The 23,233-nt window shown below is 38.2% G+C and overlaps 1 protein-coding gene across 1 annotated transcript; it reads left to right on the forward strand.

Annotated features, from left to right (window-relative positions):
• The first annotated feature begins 1,031 nt into the window (after positions 1 to 1,031).
• SMIM30 (small integral membrane protein 30) lies at positions 1,032 to 2,925 on the forward strand. Its single transcript, XM_033098616.1, has 3 exons — positions 1,032 to 1,119; positions 1,485 to 1,578; positions 2,014 to 2,925. Exon 3 carries the CDS (start codon positions 2,059 to 2,061, stop codon positions 2,236 to 2,238), a length of 180 nt encoding a protein of 59 aa, XP_032954507.1. The 5' UTR covers positions 1,032 to 1,119; positions 1,485 to 1,578; positions 2,014 to 2,058; the 3' UTR covers positions 2,239 to 2,925.
• The last annotated feature ends 20,308 nt before the right edge of the window (positions 2,926 to 23,233 follow it).

The raw sequence follows: 23,233 nt of genomic DNA on the forward strand, positions 1-23,233 counted from the left end.
CTGCTGTATCTGAATGTGTTTGACTGTGAGACTTTTAGATAGGGCAGGTGACTTCATCCCTAGCCCACATCATTAATAACTTACAATCTGAGGGTTTCAAATAAATTGTGGAGTAAGTAAATGAGAGTTCAGAAGACTGGGTGAGTAGAAAGGTCCAGTAAGAACTTCACAGATATTTGACTTTTAAGAGATTCTTTCAGAAAGGATTAACACACATGCAAATGATTCATTCACATGATTCAAAAGGAATACTTCTTATACTTTTTCATAAATATTGAGGGGACATTTAGGGTGGGTATCATGAAAACATGATTAGGAAGCAATCACTAAAATATACCATATACTGAACTTTTGAACTAATATGGAATCTCAGCACTCTAGAACCCAAAGCATACCGTTTCCCCGAAAATAAGACCTAGCCGGACCATCAGCTCTAATGCGTCTTTTGGAGTGAAAATTTAAGACCCAGAAATTAATATAAGACCCGTTATATTAATTTTCGCTCCAAAAGGCGCATTAGAGCTGATGGTCCGGCTAGGTCTTATTTTCGGGGAAACACAGTATAAATCTTCTTAGAGTGCTTAAACTATTTTCCTAAACTTTTTTTTTTCTCATACAAATGGCTTTAATGTTTTCCAAGATGCCTTATTAAACGTATTTTTCCCCCACGGGTTAAAAAGAACTAACATGTTCACGAGGCCCACTTGGAAAATAGTGGCAGGGGATTCCCAGCTTCAAAAATGTTGGTTGGAAGCCCCTAGTTTAAAAGCATATGGAACAGATACTCCGCCCCAGCAATCCCTTCGAGCTGTTATGTCTTCACTTCAGCCGAAGAAAAAGACATAACTACCTCTGTGTCTTAAAAGTTTGGACACGGTAAAAAAAAACAGCCGCTGTCAGTTCTTGACCTGACATGAACTGTGACCTTTTGCACAAGTACACAAAACCGCTTTACAAGTAAAACGTTGAGCCTCGCTCCTCTTCGTGTCCGGTAGAGCGTGACCCTCTTCCGCCAGCGCGCTCGTGCATTCTGGGAGTCGACGGCCACGGGGACTGTGGGAAATGTAGTTCAGAGACTCCACCCTCCTCGCCATTCCTGTAATGGCTGCGTCCTGGAAGGTAATGTAAAAACTCTTTCCAAAGGATACTTAGATTGTCCCAGTTTATTTGTAAAAGAGGGGTCAGATTTGCACCCTTCCGGGCCAATGTAGGAATTATTTTTAAAATCTTAATATTAAGTCCTGGAACGAACTTGTCTCTCGGTTCGATTTATTTTTAGTTTTTCCTGTGTGGGCGAACTGACCAACTTGAAATCTAGTTCCCCTCCTTGAACAAACTGTTTTCTCTAGTTATTACCCATTCCTCTCCCTTCTGGACAATCTCCCTGCTCTACACTGACTCCGGCTGCTTCTTAAAATAATAATGGTGACGATGATGATGATGAATAATTTTTAACCCCCCCGCCAACCCTCTTCTGATAATAGGCGCTGTCACGTGGAACCTCTTAGCCTCAGCATTAGGAGCTCCAAGAAGGGAGTATTTCACGTCAGATAGAATTATATACATATCGTTTCTTTGGTAAGTCTTACTAATTCCCCACAACTTCACAGAATTATTTGCTGTGTGACTTTTACCAGATTTATCTGCCTTTCCTGGATGGGAGAGACTCTAAGAAAATGTACTTTTTGTTCACTAGGATATCATAAGTTTCCTAGTGAGTGTCCTTAATTATGTTCTGCTGTTCTGTTTGGTTGATTCACACGGTGTTGGCATTACGGAGTGTGGGAAAATGTGTGGAGTCAGGTGGCTATGAGAAGGGGAGATAGATGAGCCCCAAATGACCATCTTTAAGTGCCTTTTACTTCTCTCAGTTTTTTTCCGTGGTAAAATGAGGAGATGTGTGTGAAATTTAAATTGAGAAGGTTGTGTATACTATTTGTCGTGTATTCATATTGTCATTTGAAAAGGTAGGGATTTTAATGATTCCTTTTTGCTTCCATGTTTAATTTCTAGAAACCTTCAGCACTCAAGATCCAGTCATCTCAAGGTCCCAACATCATGACCTCAGTTTCAACACAACTGTTCTTAGTAGTCATTCCACTGCTTTTGGTGCTGCCTGTTGTTGAAGCAGTAGAAGCCGGAGATGCAATCGCTCTCTTCTTAGGTGTGGTTCTCAGCATTACAGGCATTTGTGCCTGCTTGGGGGTGTATGCTCGAAAGAGAAATGGACAGATATGACTTTGAAGGGTCTCTTGAATCAAACCTTGCCCTGAAAACATTTGTGTTATTTAGGTTAAAAACAGTTTTGGTGTCTGAAAGTTCCCAAAAAAACAGTAAATAGGGAAATTTTACATTCTTAGTTGTTTTCCTGTAAATGGGAATAAAATTAATATATGTTAAATGGAATAAAAATGCTTTCTTCACAACAAATGCACTGAAAACTGCAGTCTGTGATTTGTATTTGCTAGTTAGAAAGAGGGTCAAAGAAGAAAGATGGCTGAAATTTGCCTAAGTGATATTTCATGGTCTCAGAATTCTCAAAGCAGCTTAAATTGGAAGAAGGAAACTCTTGCCCAGAATCCTAGGAACTTGCCACTGTTTAGTTGTAATCATTGCCCCCTGCATTGGTGAGGAGTCTTTTTCTCCATATTTGTATTAGATTTTTGTATTGTTATCTCCCAAGTTAATATGGTACTTAGATAACCAAACACAGTCAGAACTTAAAACTTTTATTTCTTTGGGGGAGAAAAGATTAGATAAATGTATTCAGTGTATGTAACATTGAAATGGAGAAGATTAATGTAAAAATAATGCTTTATATTGACATTGAAATGGAGATTTAATGTTTAAAAAAGTGTTTATATTAACTGACTAACACCTACATGGTGAGAAATACTATATTAAATATTAACCCATATGCTGTAATTTTATGTGTGTGTTTTTTATTTGCTTGTTTTAGGCTGTTTTTATCTTTACGTGGACTTTTATATAAGCTAAGTCAGACGGGCAGGATGCCTTTCCTTAACTGATCGCACCAGCTTATAGAGACACAGTCAGTGAAAAAATGAGAAATGGGCCACGTTGAGGTAGGAGAGGTCCTTGGTGGAGAATTCATAGATATAGAAGGAAAATGTAATGACCTCTACTGATTTACACACCAGCCCAATGAAACATACCCTCTTTGACCTTGCTACTTAAAGTGTCCTCACACCAGTAATATCACCTAGGGATTTGTCAGAAATGCAGACTCTCAGGCCGCATCCAGACCAATTGAATCAGAATCTGCATTTGTTTTAGAGCCCAAGATAATTTGTACGCATATTCAAGTTCTAAAAAGACTGTTCTAACTTGTTTGCGCGCAAGAATCACCAAAGGCACTTAATAAAACTCCCAGTTGTGTTGTAGTCATTACAGGTTGGGACCTGGAGTTCTCTTTTTAATAACGGCCCCAAATGATTCTTTTGATTCTGTAGATACAGCTAGTATACAATAATCTGAGTAAATCAAACTAGTTTAGGGTCTTACTGGAATCAGGTAGTCAATTTTTTTCCTAAAATAATGCATTTTCTAATCTCCAGCTCTCCAGGTGACATTGGGAGCCTTATTGTGGTCAGAAAACAGACAGCAGTCAACCTAGGATACTGTTTACAGAGCATTTCTGCAGCTGCGAGCTGACCTGGCTGACAGGAGGGATTTGGGGAGGGTACGAGGAGTGGGGGACAACCACACTATGAAGACATAAAACTGAGTGGATCTTTGTCATAGCTGTTTGGTTTTCTCACCAGAGAAAGCACTAACATTTTTTGTTCAATAAATTGGCAGTTACACATTGTGTAATTAATAGAACTTAATTTTACATGCCTTGTTTTTTTTGAAAGATGGAAAAGGGAATGCAGATTGTGGGAGAGCTTGTCTTGTCTCATGAACTAGCCCGTTGGTACTGATGTAGGTAGGGCGGTGGCTGCTGTGTGGATGTCAGAACTTTTCCATTGGCATTGGGAGAATTCAAACCTGAAGTACATTTTAAACCACAGTGCTGTAGTCATTTAGTCACCTCCAAGTACTATTTTTAAATGTTCAAAATCAACTACAGGCAAATATTAATGAACATGTATTTCCAGAAGTGCCTAGAAGTAATAAGAAAACTGTTGTTTTTTTATTTTACCCTTAACAGTAGAGATATATCAGGAGGGGGCATTCAGGAATTTTGATGGATGTGATGGGGAATGCCTTCTCTATTTTTAGCCTCTTTTCTCATCTATCTAGGTTGGATTGCATGGGTTTACCTGAAAAGGACAGAAACTTACAGTGGCTCTTCACCTTTTTGGGGCCACCAGCTCCTTTGAGAATCCCATGAAAAGTATAGTCATTTCCCAAGAAAAATGCACATACTGCGCACTGGCATTCTTAGGTTAATTTCAGGGAGTTCACAGAGCTGAAGGCCATCCAGAAATCCCAAATTATAAATTTCTGCTCTTGTATTTCCTTTTCTGAAGTTTTTCCAATTTTGGAATTCTTTGGTTGGCTCTAAGGGATAACATCTGCTGTTGGAACAGTATATACTGGCAAATGTCCTACCCACCTCCCCCCAGGTGCTCAGCATAATTTGTAGATGTCTAGTACGTGCTCTGTACATGTTAGCTCAGTTGAGTACAGTTGAAAAGGCAGAACACTAATAGTTGAAATCAAGAAATGCTGGTAACCTGCCTATTTTTCTAATGCCAAAAATCAGTGCATTTCCTACATCAATTCTCTGGCCTGCTTTCAAGACTTATTTTCACTGTCCTTAGTTTTCAGATTGACTGTGATAGGTCTTGGCATGAATACCTTTGGGTTTATCCTGTTTGGGGTTCGCTCAGCTTCTTGAACCTATAGGTTTATGTCTTTTCCCAAATTTATGTGATTTTTCAGCCATTGGTTTTTCAAATACTCTCAGGCCCATTCACTTTCTCCTTTCCTTCTGGGACTCCAGTGACCCAGTTGTTAACATTTTTTTGTTACAGCCCCATTTGACATTTTGAGTATTAAAAAGAGTTTGGGCCTTACTTAAATTTTCTAGTTTAGCGGTCCTCTGATACCACTCCCCAGGGAAAGGAGGACACTGCCTCATTACTGACAGAGAGAGGCGGACGTCCAGGGGGCACCTCCTTGCGGCTCTCCAGGGCCTCCATCGACCATGAGGGTGGGGTGCCTTTGGCTGCTGGGCAGGAGTGGAGGTCCAGGCTCCCCACCTGCTCTCCGCTGGCCCATGGCTGTATCTTAGCCCACTGACATTTCTGGGTTGCCAGCTTCTCCGGTACTGAGGAAGAGATTTATGAGGCAAAAAGAACACACAGAGAATTCACCACCATGTCTGTGTCCTGGTCCTGAGGTCTCAGACACTTGGCAGAATCTTACGTCACCTTTCAGAATCTTCTGAGGTTTGTTTGATACATGATGTCAGAATGTTTAACTGTATTTAGTGGGAGAAATACGAAAAAGGATGTCTACTCCATCTTCTTGGAAGCAGAAGTCTCCTCGGTGCATATTTAAAAAGTGAATATTCTGGAGACAGCAAACACCAGGTGAAGGATCCATTCAAGGTATTTCATTCAGACCCTTTGTCCTGTGATCAAACACCTCTGGCCTCCCCTCCTCACCCATCCAATGTGTTGTTCATTCCTGTCTGTATGCAATAAGCTCAACTAGGGAGGATGACTAACAATCAAGAATGCAGGAGTACAGATGAAATTTGAAAAAATGAGCTACATCCATGTTTTGTTTCAGCTTTGAGAGTGCAAGTGGCAGTTTTTTGAAAAACTGATATAACACCAAACGTACTAACTGAAGAAATCAGCCAGGCCCAGGAAATACAGAAGCTACACATCACATGCACCTTCACCCTCTTAGGCCTTTTGAGTTCTGCAGAAGATTGTCATACACCATTTCCAACCTTGGCTGTGGGAAAGGTGATGGAGCTACAATCACTTGCTGCATATAATGAAGGGAGGAGAATTCCCCTGCCTGGGAACCATCTCCTTCCCAGAGATTCACAGGTCAGTCTCTTTGGTATCACAGGAGGGGTTAAAGGCCAAAGCTCTGGAATCCCACAGTCCTAAATGGATAAGGAGGCTCCACCACTTCAAATGTGATCTTAGGCAATCGCTTAACTTCTTTTAAATTTCTGTCTCCCTATCTGCTAAATGGCGTATCATTTTACCTGCCTCATACATAGATGAGGAATACATGAAATAATGAATGTGAAAGCTTGGCATGCTGGATATTATTATTATTTGTAGATATTTCTTAGAGGGGAAAAACCCACTAGCATTAATTTTGTATTTATATATAAGGAGGGCATCAGTAGAAAGTTATACAAACAAATCCCATATTTAATAGTTCATTATATTTTAATTTTGACATTTTCCCTGAGTCTTTGTTTTCTTTATCATAGTCCCCACCACGACCATAGGCTTGCAAATTGATGAAACCCAAAGACATCTGTGAAGAAATGAAATTTGGCTTCCCTAAAGTTTCCCCAAATTATATTTTGTAGGTGAGTGACTTAAGGAAAAGAAAAAGTAAGGGAAAAAAGAAGGTAATTGATTCTGTTTTAGTGATTACAAACGTATTCGACCATGGGTCTTTCCTAAGTGACATAACAAAAACTTAGTAGCAACTGCTCAGGTCATTTAAGAAGATGCAAGGAATTTGGTTCTGCCAATTCAGGAAAATAGTAGATGTGATCCGTTTTCCACCAGGAAAAATACACCCACAAATCTCTTCTCATTAGAAGTCATAAAGATGTAAGCAACATAAAATTTGTTTAATGTGTATTCTCTATCTTGAGGAGTGAAGAGGAAGCCCCTATTTTGACTTAGTAATCCCAGACAGAATTTTTATTCTTAGGTGAGAACAGGGCCAAATCAACAAATGTGTGCAGGATAACATTTTTTTTTCTAATTTTCAGTAACTTCAGTTTTCTAAATCATTTCTGTGATAAAATAATATACATCAAACATCGAAATGCCAGACACAAGGCCAGAAAAAGATGACTGCTGCAAAATACTAAAATGTGTGTGTGTGTGTGTGTGTGTGTGTGTGTGTGTGTGTTTGTTTTTAAGGAGGGCACAGCTCACAGTGGCCCATGCGGGGATCAAACCGGCAACCTTGGTGTTATCAGCACCACTCTCTAAACAACTGAGCTAACCAGCCACCCCATTAAAATGTGGTTTAATGTGTCATTGATTGTAATATCAGAACTGCAATACCCTTCATACGTATTTCCACTGCATCCATTATATATGGATGATTAAAATTTTGAAAATATTATTTGGCACTTGATAATATGAAATGAAATTATGAATTTTATATACAGAGAATTATTTTTAAAGGACTAATTACATAGCACTTGGTTAAACATTGAGATTATAAATACTATATTTCTCAATATCACAATAATTATGCTCTGGATAAATGCACAAATCACTTAAAAGGATTTTAAGCAGGCATGATCACCAAGAACAGAAACTATACCATATTCTATTTTACATGATTTGTCAGAAAAACCCGTTCATTTTGCCACAAAAATAAGCAGGGCTTTTCGACACCAACATAAAACTATTTTATGGGTCCTGTAGTGACATTTGCTCACTTTCACTTGTTTAATCAACACTTCTCAAGACATTATCAGTGCAATTTAGAAAGAAAAAAAGTAATCAGCCAACAGGTGACTGACTTTGAGGCAATAATTTAACCTCCACAAGTTTCATCTGCCAAATTATTTGTTAGTAATCTCTAAAAGGCTTCCTAGCAAAGAATTGTGTAACTCCATAAAAAGAGTTTTCCTAATTTCAAAAACAATAAGGTCTAACGTGTTAAAAATATTGTGATTACCCATTTTCATTCAGCAGCACGAGCAGCTGATTTCCTCTTTGAACTCCTCTGTGAAAACTAGTCTAGTCATTTGGTACATTTTGGTATTTCAATTCACTGAAGTGGGGACAGCTCGTTTTCTGTACTGGATGAGTATGATTAGGGATTATCTCAAGAAGGAAGAATAAAAACAAACCATAGCTTTGCCACTCCCACTCCCAGCAAACGGCCCACTCACTCACTGATGTCAGCTTGGCAGTGTCCAGGAAGAAAGCACCTTGCAGTGTCATGTGTGAGCTTTTTCTGTCGCTACCTGTGAGATTCAGTTAATAGACACCATCTTCCTGGTGCTGAAAACACACTTGAGAGGATGCATGGCACCTTCCTCTCCCTCACACGCCACATCCAGTCCATCTGTAAGTTCTATGAAAATCACCTCCAAGTTTTGCCAAGGACCCACTTCTCTCCATCCTCATGGCTCCCACCCAAATTCAGACCACTCTCCTGCTGTGGATGAGATCCACAGCAACCCCTAGCTGGTCTTCTGCTCTCCCATCTTAACCCTCTGCCATCTTTTCTAAACACAACAACCTTGGTGAAGTTCTTAAAACACAAATCTGATCCTGTTACATTCCAGCTCAAAACTCTTTAACAGATTTCATATTTTTATGAATTCCTTTACAAGCTTCAGCATGGCTTAACCTGCCCTTATTTTCTCAGTCTCATCTATGTCCCTCAACCTGTCTTGCACTCTAGCTTTCAGCTCTCTCAGCATCTCACTTCCTAGAAAGCACCATGTGTGTTCCTTGCCTCTGTCTGATTGTCCCCACTTACCCTTCTCTCTGGGTCTGCCTGCGCCCTCCCGTGCCTGTCAGTTTCCCTGGTTCAGTTTCCTTATCTTACCGGCAGTAGGCTTCCCCAGCACTCTTTGAGGATGCTTCCCTGCCCTCCAGTCTGAGCATAGCCTGTTGTGTGCTCACACAGCATTCTTTACATCTCCTATCAGGCACATACTACTCTGTACTTGAATCTCTCTTTACTTATCTTTATCTCAACCAAACTTAACCCCATCTCACAATCTGAGCTCTGGGGACAGGAACTGAATCATTGATTCACTGTTGTACTCCCAGCTTCTAGCACAATGCCTAGCATCTAGAAATTACTGCTCACTCAGTCTTATTTGTAGAATGAATATGAGATACAAAGTTAATGCAGCAATGGAATGCCCAAGCCTAGGATGCACAGCGGATCACGGCATCGTCTCACTGAGGCTGTATGTGCCCTTACCATCCTCAGCACAGCTCTACCAACTTTCCAGATTTTGCACAGAACAGGTCTGAGATTTATTGCAAGATTTAATTATTTTCTTGGACATATAAATTATAATTACTAAACATCATTTTAATAAGTTTTAAATGTAGTCTAGTCAGTTGACGAATGATCATATACACTGTTTATGAAAGCTTGCGTTGGGTGTACATATTTAATGCTTTCTTTAGTGTAGAAATGATCCACCATTTTGACAAGGAGGAGGACGAGCTTCTCCTTCGCCTCCTTCTCATTCTCTTACATCCTGTAGTCCAGAAACTCCACACTGCCTGCATTAGAAACTCTAAAATGAAATGCCTTCCATGTCTCCATGCTTGCCTCTCCTTCACTTTATAAATGTCATCACCACGAAGCCTCTCCCAAAAGGAGTTAATGATACCCATCCTCCAGAGGCCACAGTGCGTTGTCTATGCCTGTATTATTATATTTCACGTAGCCCTCCTATATGGTTATTTGGGCACTTACTGTTATCTAGATACTTATTATCCTTTTTTATACCACCAGCCCCACTACTCCTTGTCTTCCCATCCACCCCTGCCCCTGTCACCTATATCTTAAATTACTTCAAATTAAGATCATGTCTTTTTATTACTGCAAGTAGTAATATACCTGTTACAGCTGTTATGGTTTCAATAATACTTGTATATCTGTGTATTGAATTTAGTTCCTTAAAAAAATCCAGAAAAACAAATTGATATAGTAGCATTGAATAAATTATTCTGATAGAGGTATAATATTGAAGCTAACATTATTACTATTTAATAACACTGCAGGTTGGGAGTTTTCTTTTTACCTACAAATGAATTCTGTCTTTCTGAAAGCAATTAACAATTCATATTTACTCCAAATGTCATCCATTGAAAAACAGTCATTATGAAGTAATCACTACTCGTCAACACATTGTAGTTCTTCGATGATGCTATCACGGGTGATGTCAAAGCCCACATTTCATTCAGTTCTGAAGGTTTTATCAGACAAACATTTCAAAAGAAAAGAAAAGTGGAGCCCACAGTCCTTCTACATTTCCAAAGATGACTCTCAAATAAAGATCCCTAAATAAGACTACGCTACTCACCCTAGTCGTGGCGAATGGACTGTCAGGTAGCCATGCCCTGATTCTACCCTGCTGCGGTGTTGGGTCTTGGACCCAGGCACTGTAACTTCCCACTTCCAAAGAGTAAATTAGTTCAGTGCTCAGGTATGACTAAAGATATAAAGAAACAATAAAAGTCATTTTTAAAAAATATTATCTTATTCATCCAAATATTTGGACTTCTATAAAATGGTTCTATTAGAAAAATGTGTACTTAATTTCATTGATGCTGCCATTATTCAAAGCATATTTCGTATTCATATTTGTCCTGACATGCTCCTTCAAATATTCCCAGTGAAGAAAAGACTTCACCATTGAGCATTTGGTTTTCCGAACAAACCAGAAGTAAATCAGAACTGATCCCCGAGTGTGAATAAAGTAGGTGATCAGAAATATAAAGAACAACCATTTGATTAGCTAATTCTGGAGTTGTATGAGAGGTTTGTGTTCTCACATTTTATAGTAAAAGACACAAAGGCTTAGAGGTTAACTTACTTGGAGAAGTAAAGTTATGCTGCTTGATAAAATGAATGACAAGTGACTTCAAATTAACAAATTTGTTTTCCTGCAACTTAAAAACCGAATTAACTGGTTGTTATACTATGTAATGTATTAACTAAAAAAATTATGAAACAGCATTAAATGATTATATGGTATCATAGCAAAGTGACCCAGACCTTACCTGCTGTCAATAAAACTTTTCACTTTTGCATGCCATCTTCCCCATGCATAAATTTGACAAAATTTCAGTAGAGCATACACCATTTTGTTTTCCAGGTTTTTATTTAACAGTTAAGTATTTATGGATATTTTAACAACCAAATAATATTTCATCCCATACATTTGCCATCACTTTTTCAAAATCCATTTCTTTTTAAAAAATATTACATGTCAGTAGTTTCCAAGGTGTCACCGTTATCAATAACACTATAGTGTATAAGCAAAATAGGTAATTTTTACCAAGTACCAAATCAATCATCATATCCTTTGAACCTGCGGTTCCAGCCTAGAAATTGACTTTTAAATATTGTTAGATTATAATTCAACAGGCACAAATATTTGCACAAATATATAAAGTGCTTGTTGTCCTGATGAAAAAAAAGGCCATGTTTTCCAAAATGGAGGATAATTGAGCTTTCTATACAGTTTTGTACCAGAAATGCTAGAAGTCTGGGTTTATAAAAGACTGACTCTAGGTGTAGAAATAAAGGTTTCTATCCAAGGAGTGAAGATAACAAATCTCTTAGTAGAGAAAAGGCCCATAGCTACCATCAGATTAAGAAGTTTATAAATGGGAGCATATGAAACGAAAAAAAAAATCATGTTTTTGGGTATTCATTTTCAAGATTATTCTTATTGTTTTCATACTTGAAATTAAGCATTACTTGTCCAAAGATCCCTACATTTATTACTGTTAGTGGTCAATAGTAATGATAGCTATCAAAAAAGATTAACTTGGTCATTATTACAATAAAAAGTACCAAACCACACAGTGACGTGTTTTTTTCCTCAGTGATGTTGTTAAGTGACACATGTTTATGGCTAAGAAAGGTTGTGTGATATAATGAAAAGAGTCCTAAATGAGGAGTCAAAGAAATAAGGATTCTAGTTCTGGCTACACTGCAAACAGGCCACAGGGCACTGGCGTATCACTTAAAGTTAATGTGGGCCTCATTTTCTTAGTCTGTAAAAGGAAAACATAAATGAGTGGAAATGGTCTACCCAACACACTTATTTCACTGACAGGCGCTTCAAACAAGAAGTCCTCTTTGATGGAGGATGTGTGAGGTGAAGGAAAATCTTGGCACACAGGTTACCCAGAAGTGGCGCCAGCCTTGAAAAAAGGCAAAAGTGGTTCCTTAACAGATGACATGACTTAAGGAAAGCCAGCAGGAAACACCCAAAACCAAAATGCCTATGTTCAGTATTTTTGTAATACCTACAATTCCACTGTTAATGGTGCCTCTTCTGGGTCTTCTGGCTTCCTATATTGAATGTTAATATCACTTGGGGTCTACACTTTAAACTAAAAACAAGAACCCCCAAATGGTACTCCAAATTTGAATTAGATTCCTGAGACTGGGACTAGGAAGAAGGATGAAAGATAAGGTTTCCAGAAAGTAGGGAGGTATCTGGGGTGGTCACTGCCCCCAAAATACATAGACTATTATACCATGTGTCAACTGATGGTTGTTGGCACAAATTCTATGCCAACAGCATCCCCAATTTAGGGTGCAGTGAAGAAGGAAAATGTATTCAATGCAAACAGCTCAATTGTGATACAGCATGGCTGTGGAACAGCTCAATAGTGTTACAGCTCAATTATAAACCAGCACAGCTGTGGAAAAGCACATGCGTGACATAGCCCTGGGGCAAGGCGGCTCTCACTAAAGCTCTGTTCTGTTCTGCCCTGCTCTGTTCCACCACCTCTGCTCCACTCCCACTCTGGTCCTGCGAGATGTCCTCAGTGTTTCCTCTTTGGTATTTCAGCTCCAGCCAGAGAAACAGGGTCTTCCATCTTAGGTAGAAAGAAAAAGTGTGCTCAGTGAACTGAGGGGAGCTGACTTACATAGACAGAAGTCCCTGGCCTGGTCCATCTGCAAATGAAGACTCCAATTCCTCACAGTTTGATTATCCAAAAGGCACTATCCTGATTGTTCAGAATGGAGCCACTCCAGTCCTATTGGTTGAAATATAATTCCAGGAACTCCTTTGTAAGTGTTGGCTCAGCTGTCAGGAACACAGTGCAGGCAGGCAGTTCAGTGCAGGCTTCTCCCTGAAGTGCAGTTTGCATGAGAGGCCTCTGTGTAGAAATGGCTGTTAGGTTCTGTTTTTAAATTTGAGCTCAGTTAACCACCAGGAATCCTTGGTAGATATCTTCTTTCTTAGGGTCCACACATGACTGGTTTATAGTCCATTAAATTAATTGTGTCAACTTAAAGGCAATAGTCTTCGAAGCAGAAAACTTGTGTGATTTTTTTTTTTTGTTTTGTATCATTCTTGAACACCCAAGATAAAGCATATAACACAATAGCCACTCAATAAATATTTGTAGGCTGACTCAAGATTTATTTCCACAACAGGTCCTCCAGATGGAAAATAAATATGGAACCAGTGGCCTTAAATGACACATTGGACCAGTTGGATCTAATCGATATTTTTAGAGTATTTAACCCCAAAGTTGCAGAATACACATTCTTCTCAAGCACACATGGAACGTTTTCCAAGATAGTCCATGTTAGGCCACAAAACATATCTCAATAAATTTAAGAAAGTTGAAATCATATCAAGTGTTTTCTCTGACCACAATGCTATGAAATTAGAACTTAATTACAAGAAAAAAACTGGAAGACACACAAATACATGGAGGCTGAATAACATGTTATAGAAAATGAATGGGTCAACAATGAGATCCAAGAAAAAAATGAAAAGATATCTCGAGACAAACGAAAGTGAAAACACAATGACCCAAAATCTATGGGATGCAGCAAAAACAGTCTTAAGAGGGAAATTCATAGCAATGCAGGCCTATCTAAAGAAACAAGAAAAATCACAAATCAGCAGTTTATCCTTACACTTAAGGGCTCTGGAAAAAGAACAGCAAAATAAGCCCAAAGGGAGTACAAAGAAGAAGATAATAAAGGCCAGAGTGGAAATAAATGAAATAGAGACCAAAAAAAAAAAAAAAAAAAAAAAAAAAAAATGAGAGCTAGGACCCAAATTAATAAAATCAGAAATGAAAGAGGAGAAGTGACAACAGATACCACAGAAATACAAAAAACTTTAAGAAATTACTATGAACAACTATATACTAGCATATTAGACAATCTGGAAGAAATGGATAATTTTCTAGAAGCATACAACCTTCCCAGGCTAACTCAAGAAGAAACGGAAAACCTGAATAGACTGATTACTACCAGGGAGATTGAATCAGTAACCAACAAGCTCCCAACAAACAAAAGACCTGGACCAGATGGCTTCACAGGTGAATTTTACAAAACATTCAAAAAAGAATTATCACCTATTCTCCTCAAACTATTCCAAAAAATCCAGAAGGAGGGAAGGCTCCCACACACTTTTTATGAGGCCACTATTACCCTGATCCCAAAATCAGACAGACATTACAAAAAAAGAAAACTACAGGCCAATATCCCTAATGAACATAGATGCAAAAATCCTCAACAAAATATTAGCAAACAGAATTCAGCAATACATTAAAGAGATCATACACCATGATCAAGTGGGAGTCATTCCTGGTATGCAAGGGTGGTTCAACATCCGCAATCAATTAATGTGATACTCCATATTAACAAAGTGAAAAACAAAAATCATATGATTATATCAATAGATGCAGAAAAAGCATTTGATAAAATCCAGCAGCCATTTATGATAAAAACTCTTAAGAAAGTGGGAATAGAGGGACCATATCTCAACATAATAAAGACCATATATGATAAACACACAGCTAACATCATACTCAATGGGGAAAAGCTAAAACCATTTCCCTTAAGATGAGGAACAAGGCAAGTTTGCCCACTTTCTTCACTTCTATTCAACATAGTTCTGGAAGTTCTAGCCACAGCAATCAGACAAGAAAAAGAAATAAAAGGCATTCAAATTGGTAAGGAGGAAGTAAAATTTTCATTATATGCAGATGACATGATACTATATATAGAGAACCCCAAAAACTCGACCAAAAAACTATTAGAACTGATACATGAATTTAGTAAAGTAGCAGGATACAAAATTAATATTCAGAAATCAATTGCATTTGTATATACCAATAATAAATTATCAGAAGGAGAAATTAAGAAAACAGTCCCATTTACAATTGCTTTAAAGACTATAAAATACTTAGGAATAAATTTAACCAAAGAAGTAAGAGACGTGTACTAAGAAAATTATGACACTGAAGAGAGAAATTAAAGAAGATACGAATAGGTGGAAACACATACCGTGCTCATGGATCGGAAGAATCAATATAGTTAAAATGTCCATACTGCCTAAGGCAATATAAGATTCAACGCAATTCCTATCAAACTACCGAGGATATTTTTCACAGAAATAGAACATATAATCCTACAATTTATATGGAACCGTAAAAGACCCCAGATAGCCTTGGCAATCTTGAGAAATAAGAACATAGAAGGAGGTATCATGATACCTGATACCAAATTATACTATAAGGCTACAGTAATCAAAACAGCATGGTACTAGAATAAAAACAGACACATTAATCCATGGAACAGAATAGAGAACCCAGAAATAAACCCATGCCTATATGGTCATTTAATCTATGACAGTGGAAGCAAGAATTTACATTAGGGTAAAGACAGTCTATTCAATAAATGGTGCTTGGAAACCTGGACAGACACATGCAAAAAAAACGAAGCTGGACCACCTCCTTACACCATATATAAGAATAAATTCAAAACGGATTAAAGACTTAAATGTAAGATCTGAAACCATAAAACTCCTAGAAGAAAATATAGGAAAATGTTTGCAGACATTACCCTAAGTAATATATTTACTGATATATCCCTGCGGACAAGGGAAGAGAAAAAATAAACATATGGGATTATGTCAAACTAAAAAGTTTTTTCACAGCAAAGGAAACCATCAATAAAACAAAAAGGCATCCTACTAAATAGGAGAAGATATTTCTCAATGATATATCTGAGAAGGGGTTAATATCCAAAATTTATAAAAAGCTCATTCAACTCAACACCAAAAAAACAAACAACCCAATTAAAAAACAGGCAGAGGACATGAAGAGATATTTTTCTAAAGAGGATATACAGATGGGAAACAGACATATGAAAAAATGCTCAACCTCACTAATCATTTGAGAAATTCAAATAAAAACCACGATGAGATACCCCAGTCAAAATGGCTATCATCAATAAATCAACAAACAACAAGTGCTGGCGCGGATGTGGAGAAAAGGGATCCCTTGTGCACTGCTGGTGGGATTGCAGATTGGTGCAGCCCCTATGGAAATCAGTATGGAGGTATCTCAAAAAACTGGAAATGGAATTACCTTATGACCCAGCAATTCCACTCCTAGGTATCTATCCAGAGAAATCCAAAACACTAATTCGAAAAAATATATGCACCCTTATGTTTATTGCAGCACTATTGGAATAGCACAATCAGTAAGCACAAGATTGCCATGGGGTTACAAAAGACAGTTTGGGGGATATAATCAATAATGTTGTAAACATTTTGTAGAGTATCCGATAGACAATTGTCTTATTAGGGAGACCACTTCAGGGATGGTGTAGATGCCTGATCACTGCACTGTACACCTGAAGCTGAAGCTGAACAATAATGAATGTCAACTATAATTTTATATATATATGTATATTCATAAGAAGTGGAGTACAGCATTAGGAATAGAGACAGTGGAAATATAACGGCTGTATGCAATGTCAGAAGAGTAGTAGATTGGGGAAAGGGGGTTATCACTTTGTGAGGAGCATAAATGTCTGTTACATTGTTTTGTACACCTGAAACTGATTAAAAGAAAAAAAAAAGAATTCTTTCCACAGAAAATGCCAAATGGATTCAATGACAAAATATTTTATAGAAAAAAACTATAATCTACTTTGGTAGCTTGACAACGACCAACTAGAATCAAAATAAAATTCAAATTAGTAGCATTAGCATAAAATATAAAATAAAAGCTAGGAAAGAGCACTTCATGATTTTATACTAAGATGGCTATTGTTGATTTGTTTATATGTCTGTATTTGCTATAAAAAGCCATCATAAAATTATTGCTATAATTTTTTTAAAGTGAATTGCAGCACTCCTATTACAAAGAAGAGTTTCCCCTCCCACCTTGTGCCTGATAAGGGAGTCTACACCTCAGTGTACTCAAATGACAAGACTCAGAAAATAAAAGAAGTCAGGAAGGGAGAAAAAGATGGAAATTACTCTATTTAAAAGAATCCATAGTCATTTTAAAGATGTTTTAGTAGAGTGAAGAATTGTTTGGATAAAATTAATTCCACTTATGTTTATATTTGCTGTAAAAACAAGGGGAAAAGAGATACTTACTACTTGGTCTAATTAGGAGGTGGTTGCAATGGCTTTAGGAAAAGAGGCTGGTTGTTTTGTCAAGGGAGCTACAGGGGAGGGGCTGAGAGTGGTTGGATTGTTTTCCTCCCACCTCTCTGCTACTCCTTTACTATCTTCTTAACTGGTTTCTCTTCCTCTTCTGATGCTTTAAACCAGGGGTGTCAAAACTTTTTTCAATGGTTTTTACCAAGGGCCATATGCAGTAAAATACATAAACAGCCGGCCACTCACTCAAGTGTGAGAGGTGAAGTAGTATTGCCTCACCTAGTTTATTTAAGTAAACTAAATATATTTTTGGAATTTGCTGCGGGCCAATTAACAATGGATTGCGGACCGCAGCAGTTTTGACAGCCCTGTTTTAAACATTCACTCTTCAACTCTCCAATCTTGGCATTCTCTTCTCTCCACACTCTGTCTTAGAGAATTCCTCTGTCTCCATACTACTTCTCTCTGAGTGTAGCCCCAGGGCTTCGGTTATAAGCAGACAACTCCCATATGGCTGGCCCTGACTCTCCAGGTTCCAGTTCCAGACCAATTAGCACTTAGAAATGATCCCATGTGAATGGCTGGCTGTTACCTCATGTGCATTCACTAAAACTCAACTTATCTTCCTGTCAAAAAGGAACGCCTTGTCTGATTTTTCTCTTTCTCTCTGTGTGTACGCGCATGTGTGTTTGTGTGTGTGTGTGTGTGTGTCGCCCCATCAGTCAACTAGCCAGCGAAGCCTGAACTTGTTCTACTCCATACCCAGGCAATAATTCTTATGTACCTTGATTCTTTCTCTTAAACAGTTCTTTTCATAAACCGTTCTATCACTTTAGTACTCATCCCTGGACCATTTTTTTGCCCCCACCCTCCTGCCGCCCCCACCCTGCTACCCCCCTCCCCCCCCCCCCCCCGTTTCTTTTAAGCCATTGTTTCTCAGTCTAGTTGTGTAGGACAGCTCCCTGGCCCATTGCTGGTATTATGAGCTGTGGGGACAGAGCCCCAAAAAGCCGTTTCCAGGCTCTCGGCCTCACATAGAAAGGTGCTGGCTCAGGTAGTAAATGGCCATCGACTGTGATCAAATGGCCAGCAGCTGTGGCTAGTTGGCCGTCAGCTGTAACCAGTGAGCCATTGGCCATGAATATAACTGCCGTGGCTAGGCTAGCAGGAAAAACGGGGGAGCTAGCAAGAAGATGGTGGCTGAGTCTGCAAGCGGCGCAGTGAGGGTTGAGAATTGTGTTGCTCCTGGTTCCTGTTTCTCCAACCCAGCCGCCAGTGAGAGTATAGTGGTGTGACTCCCCTACCTATGGCTCCGTGGGTGTTCCTTTTTGGCCTAGCCATGTCCTGCGTTCTTATGTGGGGAGCTGAGACCCCGCCGGACGCCCCCCACGACATGAGCCTTGCACTCCACCAGGCTGAGGCAGTCGGTCACGGGTAGTTGGTTGGCCGCTCACAGTAGCGTGCGGCAGATCTCACCAGCTGCTGGCCACTCACTCTGACTGCTGGCCACTCACTCTGTCTGCTGGCCAGCGCGGCCACTGGCCGCTCACAGGAGCACACGTCAGCACACAGCAGCTCACAGCAGTTCACAGCCATCCATGACAGCGCACAGCTGCTCACACCGAGCTCTGGCTGTTCAGTGCAGCCCAGCTCCAGGGAGAGCCATTGTTCACAGTCTTAGCTGTAGAGGGCGCAGCTCATTGGCCCATGTGGGAATCTAACCGGCAGCCTTCGTTGTTAGGAGCATGGCGCTCCAACCACCCGAGCCACTGGGCCGCCCCGGACTATTTTTCATAAATTCAGATATTTTAGAATTTTAATTCTCTTGCTATCATCAGCCTGGTAAGGAGGAAAAATTGGGGGAGGGGGATGCGCTATCCACTAAACCAGTGCTTTTCAACTGTGATAATTAGACCCCTAGGTTCTACAGGGCTGCCTTGGCAGTTGCCAAGTCAAATAATAAAAGACAAACAGATTATGGCCCCAACCTGTAGTTCCAGTTTCCTCACAGCAGCTCCATCATCTGTTTTATATGTGAATTCCAAGTATGATCTCATCTGGAAAAAAATCTTATAACATTACCTTAAGAAAAAAAGTTCCAAATCCACTATTAGGTCACTTTTTAAAATCTCTCTTGACTCTAAAATTCAAATTTTATGGAATCTAGTAATAAAATTATTAAGGTAGTATTAAATAAATTCATAGTTGAGGTTTCTACTTGTAGGCATCTTTAGATCAATTCTGGCTCTGAGTTGAAGGGTTTGAATGAATTTAGGGTAAAAATACAGGAATTATCCCAACAGTCAACAGGAGATTGTAATGAGCCTCTAAGAATCCACAGCATCTGTGATGAAGTAGGGGAACATCTCTAAGACAACAATACACTTTCTGAAGTTTTTAGGATCCTAGCCTTCTTCCCAAATTGAAGCATATTATGACAATATGAGTTTAAACAGAATATATGAGAAGAGGGAGTTACCGGGCTTGTCAATTCCATGGAGATTTGAATTTTTTTTTTTTTTTGGCTTTTTCTTTCTGTTTCATGCAACCTTGCAACAGTAAATAAATAGTGTTTAACATATGTTCCACTGGAGAATGAAACCAGCTGGTTTGGCCTGCAAGGTGTGGGAGATGCAATGTAATGCAATGGGCTCTGGTTCTTTAGGTGTAGAGACTGGCTCCTGAGAGAAACAATGCAGAAGGGATGCCTCCGAACCATACTTCACGCAACAGAGATTTCATCTGGGCTCCAAGTTTTGGCGATTGCTTTTTCTTCTTCAAGTCTGGTCACCAACTTGGCATTTACACCCCTGATTAACTCTGAGTATGGGAATTCACTTCTCTGGGCTTATTCTTATTTATAATAAAGATTTTAGGCCTGACGGCTCAGAGCTGGTTTGAGTACTCAAAATGTGGCCAGTCTGAATTAAGATGCTCTGTAATTGTTGCAAAATACATACTGAATTTGGAAGACTTCGTGAGAAAAAAAATATAAAATATCGCTAATACTATTGTATTGATTATATGTTGACTTAATATTTTGGATGTATTAGTTTACATAAAAAGTATCATTAAAATTAGTTTTACTTGTTTCTTTTTTATTTTGGCTACTAGAAAAAAATTTAAATTACACATTAAATATTTATGGACAGCACTAGTTTAGACTCTAGAGGCTCTGTAGTTTACTGAGAGGGCATAAGATTTAGTGTCAGGAAAACCTAAATCAAGTTTTTGATTTCACCACTGCTTGAGGTAAATCATGTAGCACAAATCCCAACTTTCCATTGACCTTAGGCAAGTTGCTATATCTCTCTGTGCCTCAACTTTCCTCATCAGTAAAATGAATTATGCAACTTGCTTATTAAGGTTTTGTGAAAATTAAATAAGTTAATTACTGAAAAGAACACCTGTCACATAAATACAATATAACTATTATTCATCTCTCTAAGCTTGTTTTTATTATATTGAAAGGAGAATGCTACTTCATAGGATGAAGTTAGAATCCAATGAAGTAATGTATTTAAAATTAATTTATAAATCATAAAAACTAGGTAAATATTAATAACTGTTCATCTCTAAAAGTCAATAAATCTATGCCACCCTGATGGTAATTATAAAGTTTAAGTCTTCTAGAGTAAATATGAGTTTAGTTTTCATACTCCTTCACCCTAGACCAGTAGTAGGTTGATCTACTGTGCATGTTTTATATCCTATTACAGACAATGTTCAGAATGACCTTTTAGTAAATAGTCAAAAAAGGTTGGGGTAGATGTCAATCTCAATCTCCAACTTGTGTCTATGTCAAGCGTTTAACCTGCTCTTTTAATAATTTTGATACTGCATAGTTTTTTTAAGTTGACTTGGGGCTTTCAACAACATATTGTACTTTAGAAGTATTAAACATATTGTGAGAAAAAGATTTCAGCCATAGTACAGCTCCCGAGGGGAAGAAAGAGATTATTCTCCTATTTATTTTCAAAAGACCATACATACTTGGAGATTTATCAAGAGAAATAAATGGAAAAGAAAAAGCATTTGATTTTTAGTTACAAATATTTTTTTAAAATGGGAACATTCATATATTCCACTAATAATTACTGAGTGTCAATTATGTGCCAAACACTATCCCCGGCACCAGGGACACAAAAATAATCAACATAGACAGGAATCTTGCCCTCATGGAGTTATGCAGTATCAAAATTATTAAGAGAGCAACTTAAATATTCAGCATATGTGTATATATCCAAGTTAGAGGGTGACTTTGGCACAGATCAATTCTGAGCTTTTTTTGTTTTTTGCTAAAACATCACTCTGAACACAGTTTGAGTAGGATCAATCTTCAGTTCACCTCTTCACTAACGGTTAATTTATGTATTAGGTTGGTACAAAAGTAATTGCAGTTTAAAAGTTTAAAAACAATTGCAAAAACCTCAATTACTTTTGCACCAACCTAATATGATCTTCTGTAGTAGTAAGACATGGTGAAACCTCAGAATCCCACCTATTTAATGCCAGTTGGCACAAAAAGCAAATCACTGAAAGAGTGGATTACAAGTACATTATATACAAAAGTGCAGTCTCTGTATGATTCCTAGTCTTTCAACCAGGTGCCAAGAATTTATGGGCTTAATTCCCATTAGAATTTATGGGAATTCATAATGTGTAAATGAAAAAAAAAAAGAATATTAACTGGAAAGTGAAACTTGAAGAGCCCTGAGATAAGGATGTGTCTTTTACATATGATTTTCATAAGGGCCTTTTAAAGTTAAATTTTAGAACTGTTTAGGTTGTAAGATGGAGAGCAGATTAAGCACCTGCTGACTTGGTTTAATGGGGACTGAAAGTTGAAAAGGCTGTCTGGTGCAGTGAAAAACACCCCCTGGACTGGAAGTCTACAGACCAACTGGGTTGTGGTCCCTGACTCAAGAATTTACAAACTTTTTGAATGCAGAAGGCCTGCCAGTCCAGGATGCCATGATTCTAGATCATTTAAAGGAGAAAGATAATCCGGACCCTACGCGGTGATATGATTCATGCCCAACCCCAGTCCTTCCCGCCTTCTGAAAGGGAGCTACCATCTTACTTCCTGCTGTTGGAAGCATTGTTCTGTGCAATCCTTGTTCCAGAGATTGGCCTTAGTTCAAGCTAAGAGGACTGAAAGAATTATTCGGCTGGTAGGTTTTTTTATTGTATTCAATTAGTAAAATGAATCAGCACTACTTTATACTATAAGAGCCTCTTATATTCAGCTCTAATGTATGCCTGGTAAAGAAGGGGGAAAAAGTATCTTCTAAAAAGAAGACAAAGAAAATGCAAGAAAAGATAACCCTTATTTTTATCTAAAAGTAATATCCTTGTGAAGTCTTTCTAAGCAACTAAATGGTCAATTTCTGTTTCAACCTGTTACCTGTCTGTTCCGTAGGTAATTATTAATAAGCCATAGGGAAAATTAGAATAGAGAGTATTCATCATTTAAAATTTTCTCTATATATTATTGAGATTTTTTACTTCTGTATTGATAAATCACTTTAATTTTGTTTTCAGAATATTCCACCCATTTGGCTATTAAAAAATTAATGATCGTAAATTCAAAGCCAGATTAAAGTTGCAGATACTTTGTCATGTATTTGACATGACAAAGGTTAGGAGCTCAAAGGATAAAATATCTACTCTTGGCTCATAATCTGCATGAGTTATTAGAAATGGTTTGAAATTACTGAGTACTAAGGCAAGTAAGAAATCATGTAAATGCTAACCTAATAAGGCTAAGAAGCAAATCAAATTCCTCAAATCCAGAGTAACTCCTTGACCAAGTAAACTTTCTGCTTGTAAAACAAATAATTATGCTAACTTTTTTAAATTAAGAAAAACAGAGTTGAGTTGGAGCCT

This window comes from Rhinolophus ferrumequinum, chromosome 26, assembly GCF_004115265.2.
Source record: "Rhinolophus ferrumequinum isolate MPI-CBG mRhiFer1 chromosome 26, mRhiFer1_v1.p, whole genome shotgun sequence".
NCBI lineage: Eukaryota > Metazoa > Chordata > Mammalia > Chiroptera > Rhinolophidae > Rhinolophus > Rhinolophus ferrumequinum.